At 28.7% G+C, this 24,904-nt stretch overlaps 1 protein-coding gene across 4 annotated transcripts in view; it reads right to left on the minus strand.

Annotated features, from left to right (window-relative positions):
• LOC143066883 (uncharacterized) overlaps positions 1 to 24,904 on the minus strand; it is a 99,912-nt gene that overhangs the window by 8,211 nt on the left and 66,797 nt on the right. Inside the window, exons 1-2 of one of the 4 annotated variants that reach the window (XR_012975767.1) lie at positions 22,744 to 22,903; positions 21,437 to 21,593 (exon numbers count right to left, since the gene is read on the minus strand). Coding sequence is in view for 1 of the 4 variants with exons in the window: in XM_076239692.1 (XP_076095807.1) it covers positions 23,183 to 24,112 (930 nt within the window). In the remaining 3 variants the exon portion in view is untranslated. Of the gene's footprint in view, positions 1 to 21,436; positions 21,594 to 22,743; positions 22,904 to 23,130; positions 24,527 to 24,904 lie in introns of those variants that run through there. The other 3 variants (XR_012975768.1, XM_076239692.1, XR_012975769.1) reach the window with 3 other exon arrangements.

The raw sequence follows: 24,904 nt of genomic DNA on the forward strand, positions 1-24,904 counted from the left end.
CAAATAACAAATTGACATGGGATTCAGTAAGCTTAATATATATGTAAGATTGCTGCATAGTTTGATGAACATCCAAGTTGATTTGAAAAAGTTATTAAAAAAATTAAAGTGTACTATGTCCATTTTGTTCGAACTGCAAATTCTAGCTTTTTTGACCCAGAGTAATTTAATTTTTAAATTTTACAGCAATACAACAAAAAACTAAATGAAATGGGATTCATTAAGCTTAATATATATGTTAGATAGCTGCATCGTTTGATGAACATCCAAGTTGATTTGAAAAAGTTATTAAAAAAAATAAAGTGTACTATGTCCATTTTGTTCGAACTGCAAATTCTAGCTTTTTTGACCTAGAGTAATTTAATTTTAAAATTTTACAGCAATACAACAAAAAACTAAATGACATGGGATTCAGTAAGCTTAATATATATCTAAGATACCTACATAGTTTGATGAAAATCCAAGTTGATTTGAAAAAGTTATTAAAAAAATTAAAGTGTACTATCTCTATTTTGTCCGAATTGCAAATCCTAGCTTTTTTATACCAAGATAACTTTAAATTCTTAAATTTTTCAGCAATACAACAAATAACGAATTGACATGGGATTCAGTAAGCTTAATATATATGTAAGATAGCCGCATAGTTTGAAGAACATTCAAGTTGATTTGAAAAAGTTTTTAAAAAAATTAAAGTGTACTATCTCTATTTTGTTCGAACTGCAAATTCTAGCTTTTTTGACCTAGAGTAATTTAATTTTTAAATTTTACAGCAATACAACAAAAAACTAAATGACATGGGATTCAGTAAGCTTAATATATATCTAAGATACCTACATAGTTTGATGAAAATCCAAGTTGATTTGAAAAAGTTATTAAAAAAATTAAAGTGTAATATCTCTATTTTGTCCGAATTGCAAATCCTAGCTTTTTTATACCAAGATAACTTTAATTCTTAAATTTTACAGCAATACAACAAATAACTAATTGACATGGGATTCAGTAAGCTTAATATATATGTAAGATAGCTGCATAGTTTGAAGAACATCCAAGTTGATTTGAAAAAGTTATTAAAAAAATTAAAGTGTACTATCTCTATTTTGTTCGAACTGCAAATTCTAGCTTTTTTGACCTAGATTAATTTATTTTTTAAATTTTACAGCAATACAACAAAAAACTCAATGACATGGGATTCAGTAAGCTTAATATATATCTAAGATACCTACATAGTTTGATGAAAATCCAAGTTGATTTGAAAAAGTTATTAAAAAAATTAAAGTGTACTATCTCTATTTTGTCCGAATTGCAAATCCTAGCTTTTTTATACCAAGATAACTTTAAATTCTTAAATTTTTCAGCAATACAACAAATAACGAATTGACATGGGATTCAGTAAGCTTAATATATATGTAAGATAGCCGCATAGTTTGAAGAACATTCAAGTTGATTTGAAAAAGTTTTTAAAAAAATTAAAGTGTACTATCTCTATTTTGTTCGAACTGCAAATTCTAGCTTTTTTGACCTAGAGTAATTTAATTTTTAAATTTTACAGCAATACAACAAAAAACTAAATGACATGGGATTCAGTAAGCTTAATATATATCTAAGATACCTACATAGTTTGATGAAAATCCAAGTTGATTTGAAAAAGTTATTAAAAAAATTAAAGTGTAATATCTCTATTTTGTCCGAATTGCAAATCCTAGCTTTTTTATACCAAGATAACTTTAATTCTTAAATTTTACAGCAATACAACAAATAACTAATTGACATGGGATTCAGTAAGCTTAATATATATGTAAGATAGCTGCATAGTTTGAAGAACATCCAAGTTGATTTGAAAAAGTTATTAAAAAAATTAAAGTGTACTATCTCTATTTTGTTCGAACTGCAAATTCTAGCTTTTTTGACCTAGATTAATTTATTTTTTAAATTTTACAGCAATACAACAAAAAACTCAATGACATGGGATTCAGTAAGCTTAATATATATCTAAGATACCTACATAGTTTGATGAAAATCCAAGTTGATTTGAAAAAGTTATTAAAAAAATTAAAGTGTAATATCTCTATTTTGTCCGAATTGCAAATTCTAGCTTTTTTGACCTAGATTAATTTAATTTTTAAATTTTTCATTTTCAGCAATACAACAAAAAACTAAATGACATTGGATTCATTAAGTTTAATATATATCTAAGATACTTACATAGTTTGATGAAAATCCAAGTTGATTTGAAAAAGTTATTAAAAAAATTAAAGTGTACTATCTCTATTTTGTCCGAATTGCAAATCCTAGCTTTTTTATACCAAGATAACTTTAATTCTTAAATTTTACAGCAATACAACAAATAACAAATTGACATGGGATTCAGTAAGCTTAATATATATGTAAGATAGCTGCATACTTTGAAGAACATCCAAGTTGATTTGAAAAAGTTATTAAAAAAATTAAAGTGTACTATCTCTATTTTGTTCGAACTGCAAATTCTAGCTTTTTTGACCTAGAGTAATTTAACTTTTAAATTTTACAGCAATACAACAAAAAACTAAATGACATGGGATTCAGTAAGCTTAATATATATCTAAGATACCTACATAGTTTGATGAAAATCCAAGTTGATTTGAAAAAGTTAATAAAAAATTAAAGTGTATTTATTTGTATTGTAGTCCTGTAATATTATGTTGTCATTTCAATGTTATATTTAACTTTGCCATTAAAGTGCGAGGTTTGGCATGCCTTAAAACCAGGTTCAACCCACCACTTTTATTCCCCTTTAAAAGTGTCCTGTACCAAGTCAGGAAGATGGTCATTGTTATATATTGTTCGTTTCTCTTTGTGTTGCATTTTAACGTTGAGTCGTTTGTGTTTTCTCTTATTTTTGAGATATTGAGATAAGACGTGGCACGGTACTTGTCTATCCCAAATTCATGTATTTGGTTTTCATGTTACATTTGTTATTCTCGTGGTGTTTTGTCTGATGATTGGTCTGTTTCTGTGTGTGTTGCGTTTCGATGTTGTGTCGTTGTTCTCCTCTTATATTTAATGCGTTTCGCTCGGTTTTGGTTTGTTACCCCGATTTTGTTTTTTGTCCATGGATTTATGAGTTTTGAACAGCAGTATACTACTGTTGCCTTTATTTAATATCTCTATTTTGTCCGAATTGCAAATTCTAGCTTTTTTGACCTAGATTAATTTAATTTTTAAATTTTTCATTTTCAGCAATACAACAAAAAACTAAATGACATTGGATTCATTAAGCTTAATATATATCTAAGATACCTACATAGTTTGATGAAAATCCAAGTTGATTTGAAAAAGTTATTAAAAAAATTAAAGTGTACTATCTCTATTTTGTCCGAATTGCAAATCCTAGCTTTTTTATACCAAGATAACTTTAATTCTTAAATTTTACAGCAATACAACAAATAACAAATTGACATGGGATTCAGTAAGCTTAATATATATGTAAGATTGCTGCATAGTTTGATGAACATCCAAGTTGATTTGAAAAAGTTATTAAAAAAATTAAAGTGTACTATCTCTATTTTGTCCGAATTGCAAATCCTAGCTTTTTTATACCAAGATAACTTTAAATTCTTAAATTTTTCAGCAATACAACAAATAACGAATTGACATGGGATTCAGTAAACTTAATATATATGTAAGATAGCCGCATAGTTTGAAGAACATTCAAGTTGATTTGAAAAAGTTTTTAAAAAAATTAAAGTGTACTATCTCTATTTTGTTCGAACTGCAAATTCTAGCTTTTTTGACCTAGAGTAATTTAATTTTTAAATTTTCCAGCAATACAACAAAAAACTAAATGACATGGGATTCAGTAAGCTTAATATATATCTAAGATACCTACATAGTTTGATGAAAATCCAAGTTGATTTGAAAAAGTTATTAAAAAAATTAAAGTGTAATATCTCTATTTTGTCCGAATTGCAAATCCTAGCTTTTTTATACCAAGATAACTTTAATTCTTAAATTTTACAGCAATACAACAAATAACTAATTGACATGGGATTCAGTAAGCTTAATATATATGTAAGATAGCTGCATAGTTTGAAGAACATCCAAGTTGATTTGAAAAAGTTATTAAAAAAATTAAAGTGTACTATCTCTATTTTGTTCGAACTGCAAATTCTAGCTTTTTTGACCTAGATTAATTTATTTTTTAAATTTTACAGCAATACAACAAAAAACTCAATGACATGGGATTCAGTAAGCTTAATATATATCTAAGATACCTACATAGTTTGATGAAAATCCAAGTTGATTTGAAAAAGTTATTAAAAAAATTAAAGTGTAATATCTCTATTTTGTCCGAATTGCAAATTCTAGCTTTTTTGACCTAGATTAATTTAATTTTTAAATTTTTCATTTTCAGCAATACAACAAAAAACTAAATGACATTGGATTCATTAAGTTTAATATATATCTAAGATACCTACATAGTTTGATGAAAATCCAAGTTGATTTGAAAAAGTTATTAAAAAAATTAAAGTGTACTATCTCTATTTTGTCCGAATTGCAAATCCTAGCTTTTTTATACCAAGATAACTTTAATTCTTAAATTTTACAGCAATACAACAAATAACAAATTGACATGGGATTCAGTAAGCTTAATATATATGTAAGATAGCTGCATACTTTGAAGAACATCCAAGTTGATTTGAAAAAGTTATTAAAAAAATTAAAGTGTACTATCTCTATTTTGTTCGAACTGCAAATTCTAGCTTTTTTGACCTAGAGTAATTTAACTTTTAAATTTTACAGCAATACAACAAAAAACTAAATGACATGGGATTCAGTAAGCTTAATATATATCTAAGATACCTACATAGTTTGATGAAAATCCAAGTTGATTTGAAAAAGTTAATAAAAAATTAAAGTGTAATATCTCTATTTTGTCCGAATTGCAAATTCTAGCTTTTTTGACCTAGATTAATTTAATTTTTAAATTTTTCATTTTCAGCAATACAACAAAAAACTAAATGACATTGGATTCATTAAGCTTAATATATATCTAAGATACCTACATAGTTTGATGAAAATCCAAGTTGATTTGAAAAAGTTATTAAAAAAATTAAAGTGTACTATCTCTATTTTGTCCGAATTGCAAATCCTAGCTTTTTTATACCAAGATAACTTTAATTCTTAAATTTTACAGCAATACAACAAATAACAAATTGACATGGGATTCAGTAAGCTTAATATATATGTAAGATTGCTGCATAGTTTGATGAACATCCAAGTTGATTTGAAAAAGTTATTAAAAAAATTAAAGTGTACTATCTCTATTTTGTCCGAATTGCAAATCCTAGCTTTTTTATACCAAGATAACTTTAAATTCTTAAATTTTTCAGCAATACAACAAATAACGAATTGACATGGGATTCAGTAAGCTTAATATATATGTAAGATAGCCGCATAGTTTGAAGAACATTCAAGTTGATTTGAAAAAGTTTTTAAAAAAATTAAAGTGTACTATCTCTATTTTGTTCGAACTGCAAATTCTAGCTTTTTTGACCTAGAGTAATTTAATTTTTAAATTTTCCAGCAATACAACAAAAAACTAAATGACATGGGATTCAGTAAGCTTAATATATATCTAAGATACCTACATAGTTTGATGAAAATCCAAGTTGATTTGAAAAAGTTATTAAAAAAATTAAAGTGTAATATCTCTATTTTGTCCGAATTGCAAATCCTAGCTTTTTTATACCAAGATAACTTTAATTCTTAAATTTTACAGCAATACAACAAATAACTAATTGACATGGGATTCAGTAAGCTTAATATATATGTAAGATAGCTGCATAGTTTGAAGAACATCCAAGTTGATTTGAAAAAGTTATTAAAAAAATTAAAGTGTACTATCTCTATTTTGTTCGAACTGCAAATTCTAGCTTTTTTGACCTAGATTAATTTATTTTTTAAATTTTACAGCAATACAACAAAAAACTCAATGACATGGGATTCAGTAAGCTTAATATATATCTAAGATACCTACATAGTTTGATGAAAATCCAAGTTGATTTGAAAAAGTTATTAAAAAAATTAAAGTGTAATATCTCTATTTTGTCCGAATTGCAAATTCTAGCTTTTTTGACCTAGATTAATTTAATTTTTAAATTTTTCATTTTCAGCAATACAACAAAAAACTAAATGACATTGGATTCATTAAGTTTAATATATATCTAAGATACCTACATAGTTTGATGAAAATCCAAGTTGATTTGAAAAAGTTATTAAAAAAATTAAAGTGTACTATCTCTATTTTGTCCGAATTGCAAATCCTAGCTTTTTTATACCAAGATAACTTTAAATTCTTAAATTTTTCAGCAATACAACAAATAACGAATTGACATGGGATTCAGTAAGCTTAATATATATGTAAGATAGCCGCATAGTTTGAAGAACATTCAAGTTGATTTGAAAAAGTTTTAAAAAAAATTAAAGTGTACTATCTCTATTTTGTTCGAACTGCAAATTCTAGCTTTTTTGACCTAGAGTAATTTAATTTTTAAATTTTCCAGCAATACAACAAAAAACTAAATGACATGGGATTCAGTAAGCTTAATATATATCTAAGATACCTACATAGTTTGATGAAAATCCAAGTTGATTTGAAAAAGTTATTAAAAAAATTAAAGTGTACTATCTCTATTTTGTCCGAATTGCAAATCCTACCTTTTTTATACCAAGATAACTTTAATTCTTAAATTTTACAGCAATACAACAAATAACAAATTGACATGGGATTCAGTAAGCTTAATATATATGTAAGATAGCTGCATAGTTTGATGAACATCCAAGTTGATTTGAAAAAGTTATTAAAAAAATTAAAGTGTACTATCTCTATTTTGTTCGAACTGCAAATTCTAGCTTTTTTGACCTAGATTAATTTAATTTTTAAATTTTACAGCAATACAAAAAAAAACTCAATGACATGGGATGAAGTAAGCTTAATATATATCTAAGATACCTACATAGTTTGATGAAAATCCAAGTTGATTTGAAAAAGTTATTAAAAAAATTAAAGTGTAATATCTCTATTTTGTCTGAATTGCAAATTCTAGCTTTTTTGACCTAGATTAATTTAATTTTTAAATTTTTCATTTTCAGCAATACAACAAAAAACTAAATGACATTGGATTCATTAAGTTTAATATATATCTAAGATACCTACATAGTTTGATGAAAATCCAAGTTGATTTGAAAAAGTTATTAAAAAAATTAAAGTGTAATATCTCTATTTTGTCCGAATTGCAAATCCTAGCTTTTTTATACCAAGATAACTTTAATTCTTAAATTTTACAGCAATACAACAAATAACAAATTGACATGGGATTCAGTAAGCTTAATATATATGTAAGATTGCTGCATAGTTTGATGAACATCCAAGTTGATTTGAAAAAGTTATTAAAAAAATTAAAGTGTACTATGTCCATTTTGTTCGAACTGCAAATTCTAGCTTTTTTGACCCAGAGTAATTTAATTTTTAAATTTTACAGCAATACAACAAAAAAACTAAATGAAATGGGATTCATTAAGCTTAATATATGTTAGATAGCTGCATAGTTTGATGAACATCCAAGTTGATTTGAAAAAGTTATTAAAAAAAATAAAGTGTACTATGTCCATTTTGTTCGAACTGCAAATTCTAGCTTTTTTGACCTAGAGTAATTTAATTTTAAAATTTTACAGCAATACAACAAAAAACTAAATGACATGGGATTCAGTAAGCTTAATATATATCTAAGATACCTACATAGTTTGATGAAAATCCAAGTTGATTTGAAAAAGTTATTAAAAAAATTAAAGTGTACTATCTCTATTTTGTCCGAATTGTAAATCCTAGCTTTTTTATACCAAGATAACTTTAAATTCTTAAATTTTTCAGCAATACAACAAATAACTAATTGACATGGGATTCAGTAAGCTTAATATATATGTAAGATAGCTGCATAGTTTGATGAACATCCAAGTTGATTTGAAAAAGTAATTAAAAAAATTAAAGTGTACTATCTCTATTTTGTTCGAACTGCAAATTCTAGCTTTTTTGACCTAGAGTAATTTAATTTTTAAATTTTTCAGCAATACAACAAAAAACTAAATGACATGGGATTCAGTAAGCTTAATATATATCTAAGATACCTACATAGTTTGATGAAAATTCAAGTTGATTTGAAAAAGTAATTAAAAAATTTAAAGTGTACTATCTCTATTTTGTCCGAATTGCAAATCCTAGCTTTTTTATACCAAGATAACTTTAAATTTTTAAATTTTTCATTTTCAGCAATACAACAAAAAACTAAATGACATTGGATTCATTAAGCTTAATATATATCTAAGATACCTACATAGTTTGATGAAAATCCAAGTTGATTTGAAAAAGTTATTAAACAAATTAAAGTGTACTATCTCTATTTTGTCCGAATTGCAAATCCTAGCTTTTTTATACCAAGATAACTTTAAATTCTTAAATTTTTCAGCAATACAACAAATAACGAATTGACATGGGATTCAGTAAGCTTAATATATATGTAAGATAGCCGCATAGTTTGAAGAACATTCAAGTTGATTTGAAAAAGTTATTAAAAAAATTAAAGTGTACTATCTCTATTTTGTTCGAACTGCAAATTCTAGCTTTTTTGACCTAGAGTAATTTAATTTTTAAATTTTTCAGCAATACAACAAAAAACTAAATGACATGGGATTCAGTAAGCTTAATATATATCTAAGATACCTACATAGTTTGATGAAAATTCAAGTTGATTTGAAAAAGTAATTAAAAAAATGAAAGTGTACTATCTCTATTTTGTCCGAATTGCAAATCCTAGCTTTTTTATACCAAGATAACTTCAATTCTTAAATTTTACAGCAATACAACAAATAACTAATTGACATGGGATTCAGTAAGCTTAATATATATGTAAGATAGCTGCATACTTTGAAGAACATCCAAGTTGATTTGAAAAAGTTATTAAAAAAATTCAAGTGTACTATCTCTATTTTGTTCGAACTGCAAATTCTAGCTTTTTTTACCTAGATTAATTTAATTTTTAAATTTTACAGCAAAACAACAAAAAACTCAATGACATGGGATTCAGTAAGCTTAATATATATCTAAGATACCTACATAGTTTGATGAAAATCCAAGTTGATTTGAAAAAGTTATTAAAAAAATTAAAGTGTAATATCTCTATTTTGTCCGAATTGCAAATTCTAGCTTTTTTGACCTAGATTAATTTAATTTTTAAATTTTTCATTTTCAGCAATACAACAAATAACTAAATGACATTGGATTCATTAAGTTTAATATATATCTAAGATACCTACATAGTTTGATGAAAATCCAAGTTGATTTGAAAAAGTTATTAAAAAAATTAAAGTGTACTATCTCTATTTTGTCCGAATTGCAAAGCCTAGCTTTTTTATACCAAGATAACTTTAATTTTTAAATTTTACAGCAATACAACAAAAAACTAATTGACATGGGATTCAGTAAGCTTAATATATATGTTAGATAGCTGCATAGTTTGATGAACATCCAAGTTGATTTGAAAAAGTTATTAAAAAAATTAAAGTGTACTATGTCCATTTTGTTCGAACTGCAAATTCTAGCTTTTTTGACCTAGAGTAATTTAACTTTTAAATTTTACAGCAATACAACAAAAAACTAAATGACATGGGATTCAGTAAGCTTAATATATATCTAAGATACCTACATAGTTTGATGAAAATCCAAGTTGATTTGAAAAAGTTAATAAAAAATTAAAGTGTAATATCTCTATTTTGTTCGAACTGCAAATTCTAGCTTTTTTATACCAAGATAACTTCAATTCTTAAATTTTACAGCAATACAACAAATAACGAATTGACATGGGATTCAGTAAGCTTAATATATATGTAAGATAGCCGCATAGTTTGAAGAACATTCAAGTTGATTTGAAAAAGTTATTAAAAAAATTAAAGTGTACTATCTCTATTTTGTTCGAACTGCAAATTCTAGCTTTTTTGACCTAGAGTAATTTAATTTTTAAATTTTACAGCAATACAACAAAAAACTAAATGACATGGGATTCAGTAAGCTTAATATATATCTAAGATACCTACATAGTTTGATGAAAATCCAAGTTGATTTGAAAAAGTTATTAAAAAAATTAAAGTGTAATATCTCTATTTTGTCCGAATTGCAAATCCTACCTTTTTTATACCAAGATAACTTTAATTCTTAAATTTTACAGCATTACAACAAATAACAAATTGACATGGGATTCAGTAAGCTTAATATATATGTAAGATTGTTGCATAGTTTGATGAACATCCAAGTTGATTTGAAAAAGTTATTAAAAAAATTAAAGTGTACTATGTCCATTTTGTTCGAACTGCAAATTCTAGCTTTTTTGACCCAGAGTAATTTAATTTTTAAATTTTACAGCAATACAACATAAAACTAAATGACATGGGATTCATTAAGCTTAATAAATATCTAAGATACCTACATAGTTTGATGAAAATCCAAGTTGATTTGAAAAAGTTATTAAAAAATTTAAAGTGTACTATCTCTATTTTGTCCGAATTGCAAATCCTAGCTTTTTTATACCAAGATAACTTTAATTCTTAAATTTTACAGCAATACAACAAAAAAACTAATTGACATGGGATTCAGTAAGCTTAATATAAATGTAAGGTAGCTGCATAGTTTGATGAACATTCAAGTTGATTTGAAAAAGTTATTAAAAAAATTAAAGTGTACTATCTCTATTTTGTTCGAACTGCAAATTCTAGCTTTTTTTACCTAGATTAATTTAATTTTTAAATTTTTCAGCAATAAAAAAAAACAACTAAATGACATGGGATTCAGTAAGCTTAATATATATCTAAGATACTTACATAGTTTGATGAAAATCCAAGTTGATTTGAAAAAGTTATTAAAAAAATTAAAGTGTACTATCTCTATTTTGTTCAAACTGCAAATTCTAGCTTTTTTGACCTAGATTAATTTAATTTTTAAATTTTTCATTTTCAGCAATACAACAAAAAACTAAATGACATTGGATTCATTAAGCTTAATAAATATCTAAGATACCTACATAGTTTGATGAAAATCCAAGTTGATTTGAAAAAGTTATTAAAAAAATTAAAGTGTAATATCTCTATTTTGTCCGAATTGCAAATCCTACCTTTTTTATACCAAGATAACTTTAATTCTTAAATTTTACAGCAATACAACAAATAACTAATTGACATGGGATTCAGTAAGCTTAGGTTTACTTACTATTTTAATAGCTTAAGAGTAGAATAATATTGTAAATGAGTGGAAAACTGGTTTTCTAAATCTTAATCACAAAACACGACACAATTGGTAAATACAAAACTTACAATATGTTTATATTGCAGGTGTTTTAATTATAATTATAAATTATAATAAATTATAAATTAAAAAATCATTAAATTATAATCCTGGTACCTATTGATACCTATTTTAATATTATTATTTTTTTATATAAACACACCTGTTGGTGACCTTCTGCTGTTGTTTTTTTATTTGTCGGGTTGTTCTCTTTGACACATTCCCCATTTCCATTCTCAATTTTACATAATATTTTAAATATATAATATAGTATAGTTACAATAATGAAAAGTTTACCTTATCCATAGCTATTCTTTAATTCTTTTTTATTTTTCATATTAAAATGAACATTTTATATATATGCTTATGTGTTTATTTAACCTAATGAGTATGAGTATGAGTATGAGTTCTTCAACTCAAATAGCCCTTTTATCTCTTGATTAGCCATTTACAATCACAAAGATGCACAAATTACTTATCAAAACAAATAATCACTTAAAAGAATTTAATTATATTCCCTTTAATTTCATATGTTTTATTTTTAATCCAAATAATTATCTACCTTGATTTTTCATTCTTTTTGTGATTGTTTATGGCTAATTAAGAGATAAAAGGACCTTTGAGTAAATAAATTCACACTCATACTAATTGGGTTAAAATAACACATTTGAATATTTAAAAAAAGTTAATTATTGTATGAAACAAAAGAATTAAAGAATAGATCTATACATTTTTTAACTGGTCTAATAATTGATTACTTTCTAACTTCAGATTGGTTTGTTAGACATAAATGAGAAGAAATTTAAGTTCAGAAATTAATATATTGATGTGGCATAAAAAATACATGCTAATATTTTCTATTTTATTAGAAAATTATACAAAGACATTACAATTCTGTTTTTTTTTGGAAAATGCAGAGGAATACTTTTACAAAATTGAAAGTTTTACAAGAGTCAGGTGTGTATGATTTACATTGACCTCAATGAAAGTGACACTTCTTTTATTTTATTAATATTCTTGTCAAATCAAAAAACAAGAATTTGATGTGCCAACTAACCCATATAGTACACTTAAAAATTTAATTGATAACTTTTTTTAACAACCCTTTGATTTAAATCAAATTATACATCTCATGTAGTTTGTGTATTGCCTCAATTCAAAAATAAAAATAATCGTTGTCATAAAACCTAGAATTTGCATTTCAGATTGATTAAGATAGTAAATGTAGTACAATCTCCTGTCAATTCAAGAATTTAAATAATCTTGGTAAAAAAAATTTGCTGTCCGACTCAATTTTTTAGAAATAAATTGAGAATGGAAATGGGGAATGTGTCAAAGAGACAACAACCCGACCAAATAAAAAACAACAGCAGAAGGTCACCAACAGGTCTTCAATGTAGCGAGAAATTCCCGCACCCGGAGGCGTCCTTCAGCTGGCCCATAAACAAATATATACTAGTTCAGTGATAAATCGAGAGATTTGTCATTGCCGATCTATTTATATGAGACGTCCTAAAATTATACTCAATGCGCACTTAAATGAAACAGTTGCCACTTGACGTTTAACTATAAACAAAATCAATCAACCGACATAATAGATTCCAAGAAGAGAACCTCGTATACTTTTTTTTTATTAAATCATTGTAAATAGTACAAATGAATTCAGACATGTCAGTGTTGGTACGGATTCGTTGGTACTTTGATGATGTGGCATAATAGTTTTGTTTTACACGTACACCATCATGAACTCCTATATATGATGTGACTGTTATTATAAATAAAGAGATGAAATTCTGACATTCTCAATTTATTCAGAATATTTTTTGCATTAATGGTTTTCCAATATTATTGATTACGTCTACATTTACGGTCCTACTAAAATGTGAACAGGAGCGCCAGGAGAAGACATTAAGGCGCTCGGTACAATGGTATTCGGGTATATAGATTTGCAAATAAAAGTGCACATATGATCAGTTTTGGTCAAATAGTTTTGTTTTCCAAGTCAGCATGAGGTATTAAAACTACTGAAATTTTGTTACGTATCAATATTTTGAATAAAAGGAGGACACGCTGGTATCCTAAATTTATGCGAACAAAAATTTGTTGTTATTAAATTGCAATATTGCTGTCCATTGTCATGATTATATTATACAATGATTCCTGACATAAAAAATATGGCTGATTAATACTATGCGGGTATGCCATGGTGTATATAGATTTACAAATTAAAGTGCACATATGGTCAGTTTTGGTAATGCGGTCAAATAATTTTGTTGTACAAGTCAGCTGGAGGTATCAAAACTACTGAAATTTAGTTACGTATCAATATTTTGAATAAAATGAGGACATGCTGGTATTATAAATTTATGTGAACAAAAATTTGTTGTTATTATATTGCAATATTGCTGTCCATTGTCATGATTGTATTATACATTGATTCTGGCATAAAAAATATGGCTGATTAACTATGCGGGTATATAGATTTACAAATTAAAGTGCACAAATGGTCAGTTTTGGTGGATGTGGTCAAATAATTTTGTTGTACAAGTCAACTGGAGGTATCAAAACTACTGAAATTTTGATAAGATCAATATTTTGAATAAAATGAGGACATGCTGGTATCCTAAATTTATGCGAACCAAAATTTGTTGTTATTATATTGCAATATTGCTGTCCATTGTGATGATTGTATTATACATTGAATCCTGACATCAAAAATATGGCTGATTTACTATGCGGGTATATAGATTTACAAATTAAAGTGCATATATGGTCAGTTTTGGTGGATGCGGTCAAATAATTTTGTTGTACAAGTCAACTGGAGGCATTAAAACTTCTGAAATTTTGTTACGTATCAGTATTTTAAGTAAAAAGAGGACATGCTGGCACCCTTAATTTAGGTGAACAAAAATTTGTTGTTATTATATTGCAATATTGCTGTCCATTGTCATGATTGTATTATACATTGAATCCTGACATAAAAAAATAAGGCTGATTTTCTATGCTGGTATATAGATTTACAATTTAAAGTTCACATATGGTCAGTTTTGGTAATGTGGTCAAATAATTTTGTTGTACAAGTCAGCTGGAGGTATCAAAACTACTGAAATTTTGTTACGTATCAATATTTTGAATAAAATGAGGACATGCTGGTATCCTAAATTTATGCAAACCAAATTTTTTTGTTATTATATTGCAATTTGGCTGTCCATTGTCATGATTGTATTATACATTGAATCCTGACATAAAAAATAGGGCTGATTAACTATGCGGGTATATAGATTTACAAATTAAAATGCACATATGGTCAGTTTTGGTGGATGCGGTCAAATAATTTTGTTGTACAAGTCAACTGGAGGTATCAAAACTACTGAAATTTTGTTACGTATCAGTATTTTAAGTAAAAAGAGGACATGCTGGTATCCTAAATTTATGCGAACCAAAATTTTTTGTTATTATATTGCAATTTTGCTGTCCATTGTCATGATTGTATTATACATTGAATCCTGACATAAAAAATATGGCTGATTAACGATGCGGGTATAAAGATTTACAAATTAAAGTGCACATATGGTCAGTTTTGGTGGATGCGGTCAAATAATTTTGTTGTACAAGTCAACTGGAGGTATCAAAACTACTGAAATTTTGTTACGTTTCAATATTTTGAATAAAATGAGGACATGCTGGTATCCTAAATTTATGCGAACCAAAATTTGTTGTTATTATATTGCAATATTGCTGTCCATTGTCATGATTGTATTATACATTGAATCCTGACATAAAAAATATGGCTGATTTACTATGCTGGTATAAAGATTTACAAATTAAAGTGCATATATGGTCAGTTTTGGTGGATGCGGTCAAATAATTTTGTTGTACAAGTCAACTGGAGGCATCAAAACTACTGAAATTTTGTTACGTATCAGTATTTTAAGTAAAAAGAGGACATGCTGGCACCCTTAATTTAATTAGGCTAACAAAAATTTGTTGTTATTATATTGCAATATTGCTGTCCATTGTCATGATTGTATTATACATTGAATCCTGACATTAAAAATAAGGCTGATTTTCTATGCTGGTATATAGATTTACAATTTAAAGTTCACATATGGTCAGTTTTGGTAATGTGGTCAAATAATTTTGTTGTACAAGTCAGCTGGAGGTATCAAAACTACTGAAATTTTGTTACGTATCAATATTTTGAATAAAATGAGGACATGCTGGTATCCTAAATTTATGCAAACCAAAATTTTTTGTTATTATATTGCAATTTGGCTGTCCATTGTCATGATTGTATTATACATTGAATCCTGACATAAAAAATAGGGCTGATTTACTATGCGGGTATATAGATTTACAAATTAAAATGCACATATGGTCAGTTTTGGTGGATGCGGTCAAATAATTTTGTTGTACAAGTCAACTGGAGGTATCAAAACTACTGAAATTTTGTTACGTATCAGTATTTTAAGTAAAAAGAGGACATGCTGGTATCCTAAATTTATGCGAACCAAAATTTTTTGTTATATTATATTGCAATTTTGCTGTCCATTGTCATGATTGTATTATACATTGAATCCTGACATAAAAAATATGGCTGATTAACGATGCGGGTATAAAGATTTACAAATTAAAGTGCACATATGGTCAGTTTTGGTGGATGCAGTCAAATAATTTTGTTGTACAAGTCAACTGGAGGTATCAAAACTACTGAAATTTTGTTACGTATCAATATTTTGAATAAAATGAGGACATGCTGGTATCCTAAATTTATGCAAACCAAAATTTTTTGTTATTATATTGCAATTTGGCTGTCCATTGTCATGATTGTATTATACATTGAATCCTGACATAAAAAATAGGGCTGATTAACTATGCGGGTATATAGATTTACAAATTAAAATGCACATATGGTCAGTTTTGGTGGATGCGGTCAAATAATTTTGTTGTACAAGTCAACTGGAGGTATCAAAACTACTGAAATTTTGTTACGTATCAGTATTTTAAGTAAAAAGAGGACATGCTGGTATCCTAAATTTATGCGAACCAAAATTTTTTGTTATTATATTGCAATTTTGCTGTCCATTGTCATGATTGTATTATACATTGAATCCTGACATAAAAAATATGGCTGATTAACGATGCGGGTATAAAGATTTACAAATTAAAGTGCACATATGGTCAGTTTTGGTGGATGCGGTCAAATAATTTTGTTGTACAAGTCAACTGGAGGTATCAAAACTACTGAAATTTTGTTACGTTTCAATATTTTGAATAAAATGAGGACATGCTGGTATCCTAAATTTATGCGAACCAAAATTTGTTGTTATATATTGCAATATTGCTGTCCATTGTCATGATTGTATTATACATTGAATCCTGACATAAAAAATATGGCTGATTTACTATGCTGGTATAAAGATTTACAAATTAAAGTGCATATATGGTCAGTTTTGGTGGATGCGGTCAAATAATTTTGTTGTACAAGTCAACTGGAGGCATCAAAACTACTGAAATTTTGTTACGTATCAGTATTTTAAGTAAAAAGAGGACATGCTGGCACCCTTAATTTAATTAGGCTAACAAAAATTTGTTGTTATTATATTGCAATATTGCTGTCCATTGTCATGATTGTATTATACATTGAATCCTGACATTAAAAATAAGGCTGATTTTCTATGCTGGTATATAGATTTACAATTTAAAGTTCACATATGGTCAGTTTTGGTAATGTGGTCAAAAATTTTGTTGTACAAGTCAGCTGGAGGTATCAAAACTACTGAAATTTTGTTACGTATCAATATTTTGAATAAAATGAGGACATGCTGGTATCCTAAATTTATGCAAACCAAAATTTTTTGTTATTATATTGCAATTTGGCTGTCCATTGTCATGATTGTATTATACATTGAATCCTGACATAAAAAATAGGGCTGATTTACTATGCGGGTATATAGATTTACAAATTAAAATGCACATATGGTCAGTTTTGGTGGATGCGGTCAAATAATTTTGTTGTACAAGTCAACTGGAGGTATCAAAACTACTGAAATTTTGTTACGTATCAGTATTTTAAGTAAAAAGAGGACATGCTGGTATCCTAAATTTATGCGAACCAAAATTTTTTGTTATATTATATTGCAATTTTGCTGTCCATTGTCATGATTGTATTATACATTGAATCCTGACATAAAAAATATGGCTGATTAACGATGCGGGTATAAAGATTTACAAATTAAAGTGCACATATGGTCAGTTTTGGTGGATGCAGTCAAATAATTTTGTTGTACAAGTCAACTGGAGGTATCAAAACTACTGAAATTTTGTTACGTTTCAATATTTTGAATAAAATGAGGACATGCTGGTATCCTAAATTTATGTGAACAAAAATTTGTTGTTATTATATTGCAATATTGCTGTCCATTGTCATGATCACATGTATTATACATTAAATCCTGACATAAAAAATATGGCTGATTTACTATGCTGGTATATAGATTTACAAATTAAAGTGCATATATGGTCAGTTTTGGTGGATGCGGTCAAATAATTTTGTTGTACAAGTCAACTGGAGGCATCAAAACTACTGAAATTTTGTTACGTATCAGTATTTTAAGTAAAAAGAGGACATGCTGGCACCCTTAATTTAGGCTAACAAAAATTTGTTGTTATTATATTGCAATATTGCTGTCCATTGTCATGATTGTATTATACATTGAATCCTGACATTAAAAATAAGGCTGATTTACTATGCTGGTATATAGATTTACAATTTAAAGTTCACATATGGTCAGTTTTGGTAATGCGGTCAAATAATTTTGTTGTACAAGTCAGCTGGAGGTATCAAAACTACTGAAATTTTGTTACGTATCAAAATTTTGAATAAAATGAGGACATGCTGGTATCCTAAATTTATGCGAACCAAAATTTTTTGTTATTATATTGCAATTTTGCTGTCCATTGTCAGGATTGTATTATACATTGAATCCTGACATAAAAAATATTGCTGATTTACTATGCTGGTATATAGATTTACAAATTGAAGTGCATATATGGTCAGTTTTGGTGGATGCGGTCAAATAATTTTGTTGTACAAGTCAACTGGAGGCATCAAAACTACTGAAATTTTGTTACGTATCAGTATTTTGAGTAAAAAGAGGACATGCTTATACCCTTAATTTAGGCGAACACAAATTTGTTGTTATTATATTGCAATATTGCTGTCCATTGTCATGATTGTATTATACATTAAATCCTGACATTAAAAATAAGGCTGATTTTCTATGCTGGTATATAGATTTACAATTTAAAGTTCACATATGGTCAGTTTTGGTAATGTGGTCAAATAATTTTGTTGTACAAGTCAGCTGGAGGTATCAAAACTACTGAAATTTTGTTACGTATCAATATTTTAAATAAAATGAGGACATGCTGGTATCCTAAATTTATGCGAACCAAAATATTTTGTTATTATATTGCAATTTTGCTGTCCATTGTCATGATTGTATTATACATTGAATCCTGACATAAAAAATATGGCTGATTAACTATGCGGGTATATAGATTTACAAATTAAAGTGCACATATGGTCAGTTTTGGTGGATGCGGTCAAATAATTTTGTTGTACAAGTCAACTGGAGGTATCAAAACTACTGAAATTTTGTTACGTTTCAATATTTTGAATAAAATGAGGACATGCTGGTATCCTAAATTTATGCAAACCAAAATTTTTTGTTATTATATTGCAATTTTGCTGTCCATTGTCATGATTGTATTATACATTGAATCCTGACATAAAAAATAGGGCTGATTAACTATGCGGGTATATAGATTTACAAATTAAAATGCACATATGGTCAGTTTTGGTGGATGCGGTCAAATAATTTTGTTGTACAAGTCAACTGGAGGTATCAAAACTACTGAAATTTTGTTACGTATCAGTATTTTAAGTAAAAAGAGGACATGCTGGTATCCTAAATTTATGCGAACCAAAATTTTTTGTTATTATATTGCAATTTTGCTGTCCATTGTCATGATTGTATTATACATTGAATCCTGACATAAAAAATATGGCTGATTAACGATGCGGGTATATAGATTTACAAATTAAAGTGCACATATGGTCAGTTTTGGTGGATGCGGTCAAATAATTTTGTTGTACAAGTCAACTGGAGGTATCAAAACTACTGAAATTTTGTTACGTTTCAATATTTTGAATAAAATGAGGACATGCTGGTATCCTAAATTTATGCGAACAAAAATTTGTTGTTATTATATTGCAATATTGCTGTCCATTGTCATGATTGTATTATACATTGAATCCTGACATAAAAAATATGGCTGATTTACTATGCTGGTATAAAGATTTACAAATTAAAGTGCATATATGGTCAGTTTTGGTGGATGCGGTCAAATAATTTTGTTGTACAAGTCAACTGGAGGCATCAAAACTACTGAAATTTTGTTACGTATCAGTATTTTAAGTAAAAAGAGGACAAGCTGGCACCCTTAATTTAGGCTAACAAAAATTTGTTGTTATTATATTGCAATATTGCTGTCCATTGTCATGATTGTATTATACATTGAATCCTGACATTAAAAATAAGGCTGATTTACTATGCTGGTATATAGATTTACAATTTAAAGTTCACATATGGTCAGTTTTGGTAATGCGGTCAAATAATTTTGTTGTACAAGTCAGCTGGAGGTATCAAAACTACTGAAATTTTGTTACGTATCAAAATTTTGAATAAAATGAGGACATGCTGGTATCCTAAATTTATGCGAACCAAAATTTTTTGTTATTATATTGCAATTTTGCTGTCCATTGTCAGGATTGTATTATACATTGAATCCTGACATAAAAAATATTGCTGATTTACTATGCAGGTATATAGATTTACAAATTAAAGTGCATATATGGTCAGTTTTGGTGGATGCGGTCAAATAATTTTGTTGTACAAGTCAACTGGAGGTATCAAAACTACTGAAATTTTGTTACGTATCAGTATTTTGAGTAAAAAGAAGACATGCTGGCACCCTTAATTTAGGCGAACAAAAATTTGTAGTCATTATTTAAATGAATTAAACTATTGCTGATTGTAGCTGCATAGTTCAAGGATGTATAACTAACAAGGACGTATACACCTAACATCAAATATACTTATTTTCAAAAATATACATAATATGATTGAATTTGATATCGGAATATATATATATATTCAGTGCCTGTTATCATTGTAACCGAGATCGTTTTTATAATAGATAGATTGTCAGATCACAGATAAATTTGTGTTACGTTCTGTGCGTACTTATTTTCAATTATTTGTGTTTAATCCTGTTCATAAAACGGAAGTATTAATTTTCAAATTACTTTATTTTCGATGTTTCTACTACGAAACAAAGATATTAAAAATATATTTTTTTTTAAATCAACGAAGAGCGGTCCTGGTTACAAGTTAACTTAGTGTTGACCAGACCAGTCAAAAGTTAACTTGGGAACAGGTCTGGTTTTGATCGGATTTGTTCAAGCAGAAGTTAACTTTGTGGCAGGACCGGTTTCCAAGTTAACTTAGGTTAACTTTATGACAGGACTGGTTCCGAAGTTAACTTATGTTAACTTATGACAGGACTGGTTCGAAGTTAACTTATATCAATAGCGGACCTGTTTCCAAGTTAACTTTTTGGCAGACATAAAAACAGTCCTAGGTCCAAGTCCGCTTTTCAAGTTAACTAGATTTTGGTCCTAGGACTGGTCAGAGCAGTCCTACATTCGGTCACAGGTTAACTTTGACCAGTCCAAATGACTGGTTATCAAGTTAACTTGCTGTACAGGTTAGGAGTGCACCCATCTGTACATATATGTGCCTCAAAATCATTATTTTTTTAAATAAAATTAGTTATTATTCAATATTTATATTGAAACATTGCCTACCGGAAATGCATGTGTGCAGAGAAAATCATTCCACAAACATGGTTGATTTTTTATCCCTTGTACTTACAAACAGCCTCCGATCGATCATTAATGATGTTATTTGTTTGTTTTTATCAATGATAATCACATAATCTTACCTAAAAATGTTCACCGATTGTCCATAAAAAGTATTAAAACTGTTTTTTTACATCTTCCTGATCTTTGATCAACTTGTAACTTGTATTCCAGAACTTCCTCCAATAAAGGAGCACCTCAATCAATGAGTTTCCACCACCAGTTCAAAAGTACATATATCTGAAAGATTAAAATATAAAAGTCACACAGGTAGACATCAATCATCATTTAAAGGAATATTAAAAGTGTTTTGTTTATACATATGTATCGGCATAAAAATATGAGCTAATTCAATGTCCTGAAATTTAAAATTTAAAATATTTCCTCGATATTTACAGTTTATTTTCATGTGTATATATATATATGATCAGCAGAAATCGTTCTTCTGCATGTTTGCTGGTTTTACTTAAGATAGTTAACTTTTATCTGTATAACGCAGTGTAGTGTGGCCACGTACCCACACTTACTGCTTCATAGGACTTTATTGGGCTGAGTTGTAGTAAGTTTCAGTAAAGTGTGGCCAGATCCAGGCTTACTCTGTGATAAATGATGACATATATTTAGCCTGATGAAACCCTCTGGCGAGTTCCTTAGATGTCACCTATAAGTGCATGTTAAAGGAAGGGATGGGATCCCACTAACATGTTTAACCCCGCCACATTATTTATGTATGTGCCTGTTCCAAGTCAGGAGCCTGTAATTCAGTGGTTGTTTATGTGTTAAATATTTGTTTTTTCGTTCATATTTTTATACAAATAAGGTCGTTAGTTTTCTCGTTTTAATTTGTTTTACATTTCCATATCGGGGCCTTTTATAGCTGACTATGTTCATTGTTAAAGGTCGTACGGTGACCTATAGTTGTTAATGTCTGTGTCATGTTGGTCTCTTGTGGATAGTTGTGTCATTGGCAATCATATTTATACCACACCTTCTTTTTAAGTACACATGCAAAAAATATCGAAATAGAACAGCACAGACTGATATTGGACATACTGTTATGCCTAAGGGTAGGATTTAAGATTGGTAGGTTTTTATGTATCATGTTTCATTCTTTTCTTGTGTTGATCAGAGAATTCATTTCTACTTTCACTTTCATTTTCGTGTTCCAGAACTCTGAGCTGCACTGTTATATTTATGAACGGACTATGCATATGAACACTTTATATTTCAGGTATCGCGGCCGTATTGTATTGTATGTATTATATTATTGTTTATGGGAAATATTGATAGATCATAGGACAGGGTTCGTTCTCACTGTTTGACCAGAGGGGTACTTTGACAGGATCCCAGCTTTAGTTTGACCCGTATATCACTTGTCCCTTTTGCTCACCTGTTTTATTCAATCATGTTAAGGGTCTTTAATGTAACCAAGATACGTTTCCACTAAGGGTTATTCTTGATAAGCCCATACCTCCCCTTTTCCCTCGACAGTTGTGTATTTCTATTTGTTTTTGCGCCATGTTCTATAGTATTGCCGTGGGAACTTCCGGTTTTAAGGACCAATCGGAATGGACAGAGATAACCTAGTTTCCAGAACCCGGTATCATGTATATTTAGAATTAAAACCAATCGCTACGTTAATTGAGGGTGGTACTGAACACGGAAACACGTGAAATAAAAATTGGGAAAAATGAAGCACGAGAAATAAAATCGTAAATATTCAGAAAAAAAGTACCAGCAGTTATTACTAAGACGTTCTTGAAGACCATGTACTTACTTAGGTTTACTTAGGTTCGTTTACTGATGTATACAGGAACTACAGTCCCTCTTCAATCATCAGTCTCTATATCTAAATCTTCTCCACTTCCGGTGATTGGTGATTTATAGTCTTCGTACATCATTGTTTGGTTCTTCCAGTATTTGTCTAGTCTATTCTTAAATGTATTTGTGGTTGGTGATGTTACTATAATTTCGGGTAGTGTATTCCATGTTTTTACCACTCGTAGAGCAAAGGCATTCCTCCTTAATTCTGTTCTTGCTCTCTGTGGAAATATTTTCAGACTGTTGCCGCGTGACCCTGTTCGTGTTGTCATATCCTTCCATAATTTAACAAATTGTGCCGCCTCTTTATCATATTTTCCATTCAGTGTTTTATATAATTCAATCATGTCACCTCGGACTCGTCTAAAATTTAGAGATGGTAGTTTCAATTTTTGCAGTCTTTCTGAGTATGTTAAATTCTTTAATCCTGGTAGTTGTTTAGTTGCCCGGCGCTGCACATTTTCAATCATATCAACATATTTTATTTTATATGGATGCCATACTGAGCTTGCAAATTCTAAATGTGTTCTAACGAGTGTCTTGTATAGTGGTACAAAGGTATCTGTATCTAAATATTGAAAAGTTCTTCTCAGTAGTGCAAACATGGAATTTGCCTTATTAACTTTCTCACTTATATGTTTTTCGAAATTTAATTCAGAGTCAATAATTACTCCAATGTCTTTTTCTTCAGTAACTTTTTGTAGTATTGTCGATTTCAGTGTATATTTTGAGTCTGGTTCCGGTCCCGGTTTACCTATGTGCATATGTTTGCACTTGTCGGAGTGAAACTTTAATAGCCAGGTATCACTCCATTGCGATAGTTTATTTAAAGTCACTTTGTAATTGAGTTTTATCTTCTTTCTGACTAATTGTGTTAAAAATTTTAGTATCATCTGCAAAGAGGTATACGTCGGAATCAACCAGGTTTGGAAGGTCATTTATGAAAATTACAAAAAGTAGAGGCCCAAGCACAGATCCTTGAGGTATACCTGAGGTTACTTTTGTCCATGATGATGTTTTATTGTTTATTGAAACGTGTTGTATCCTGTCACTTAGAAAACTATCGACCCAATTCAGAACTGAAAGTTCTGTGCCATATGCTCTGAGTTTGTTCATTAGTCTTTTCTGCGGAACAGTGTCGAATGCTTTAGACATTGTTAATGGACATAAAGACCTTGTGGTCATCTTTAAGCGTCTGCTACTCGCATCTGATTTGAAAAAAAAATATTATCATGATGGACTTTATTACATGTATAGCATATACATATACAATAGATGTTGAATGGTAACAATGTATAAATTTCTATTATAGTACACAAGTTTCAAAAGTTACTATGCCTATACAAGGATTTCTAACTATACACATCCTTGGTCTATATGTCACCAGTTTACTTTGAGTTAGTTCCAGTTTACTTTTTAATCAAATGTGGAAAAGGCAAGAACGAGAAATTCGGAGCACCAACACGAAACACGGAAAATAAATAAGGGGAAATACGAAGCACGCACATCAAACCGAACAACGAGAAAACGAGAAATAAAACACCAAAACACGAAAACACTCGAAATTAAAAAGCTGAAAACGTTGCACGAAAATAACCCTTTACCACCCTCTTAATTTTACGGACACACTTATCGTTATAGTAACAGACACATATTATGTGTCCACGGACTTCCGGACGATGTAAACGGTTGGAGCAGAAGATTCTGAACCGCACAGCACACAGCTCACA

Source organism: Mytilus galloprovincialis, chromosome 3 (genome assembly GCF_965363235.1).
Source record: "Mytilus galloprovincialis chromosome 3, xbMytGall1.hap1.1, whole genome shotgun sequence".
Lineage (NCBI taxonomy): Eukaryota > Metazoa > Mollusca > Bivalvia > Mytilida > Mytilidae > Mytilus > Mytilus galloprovincialis.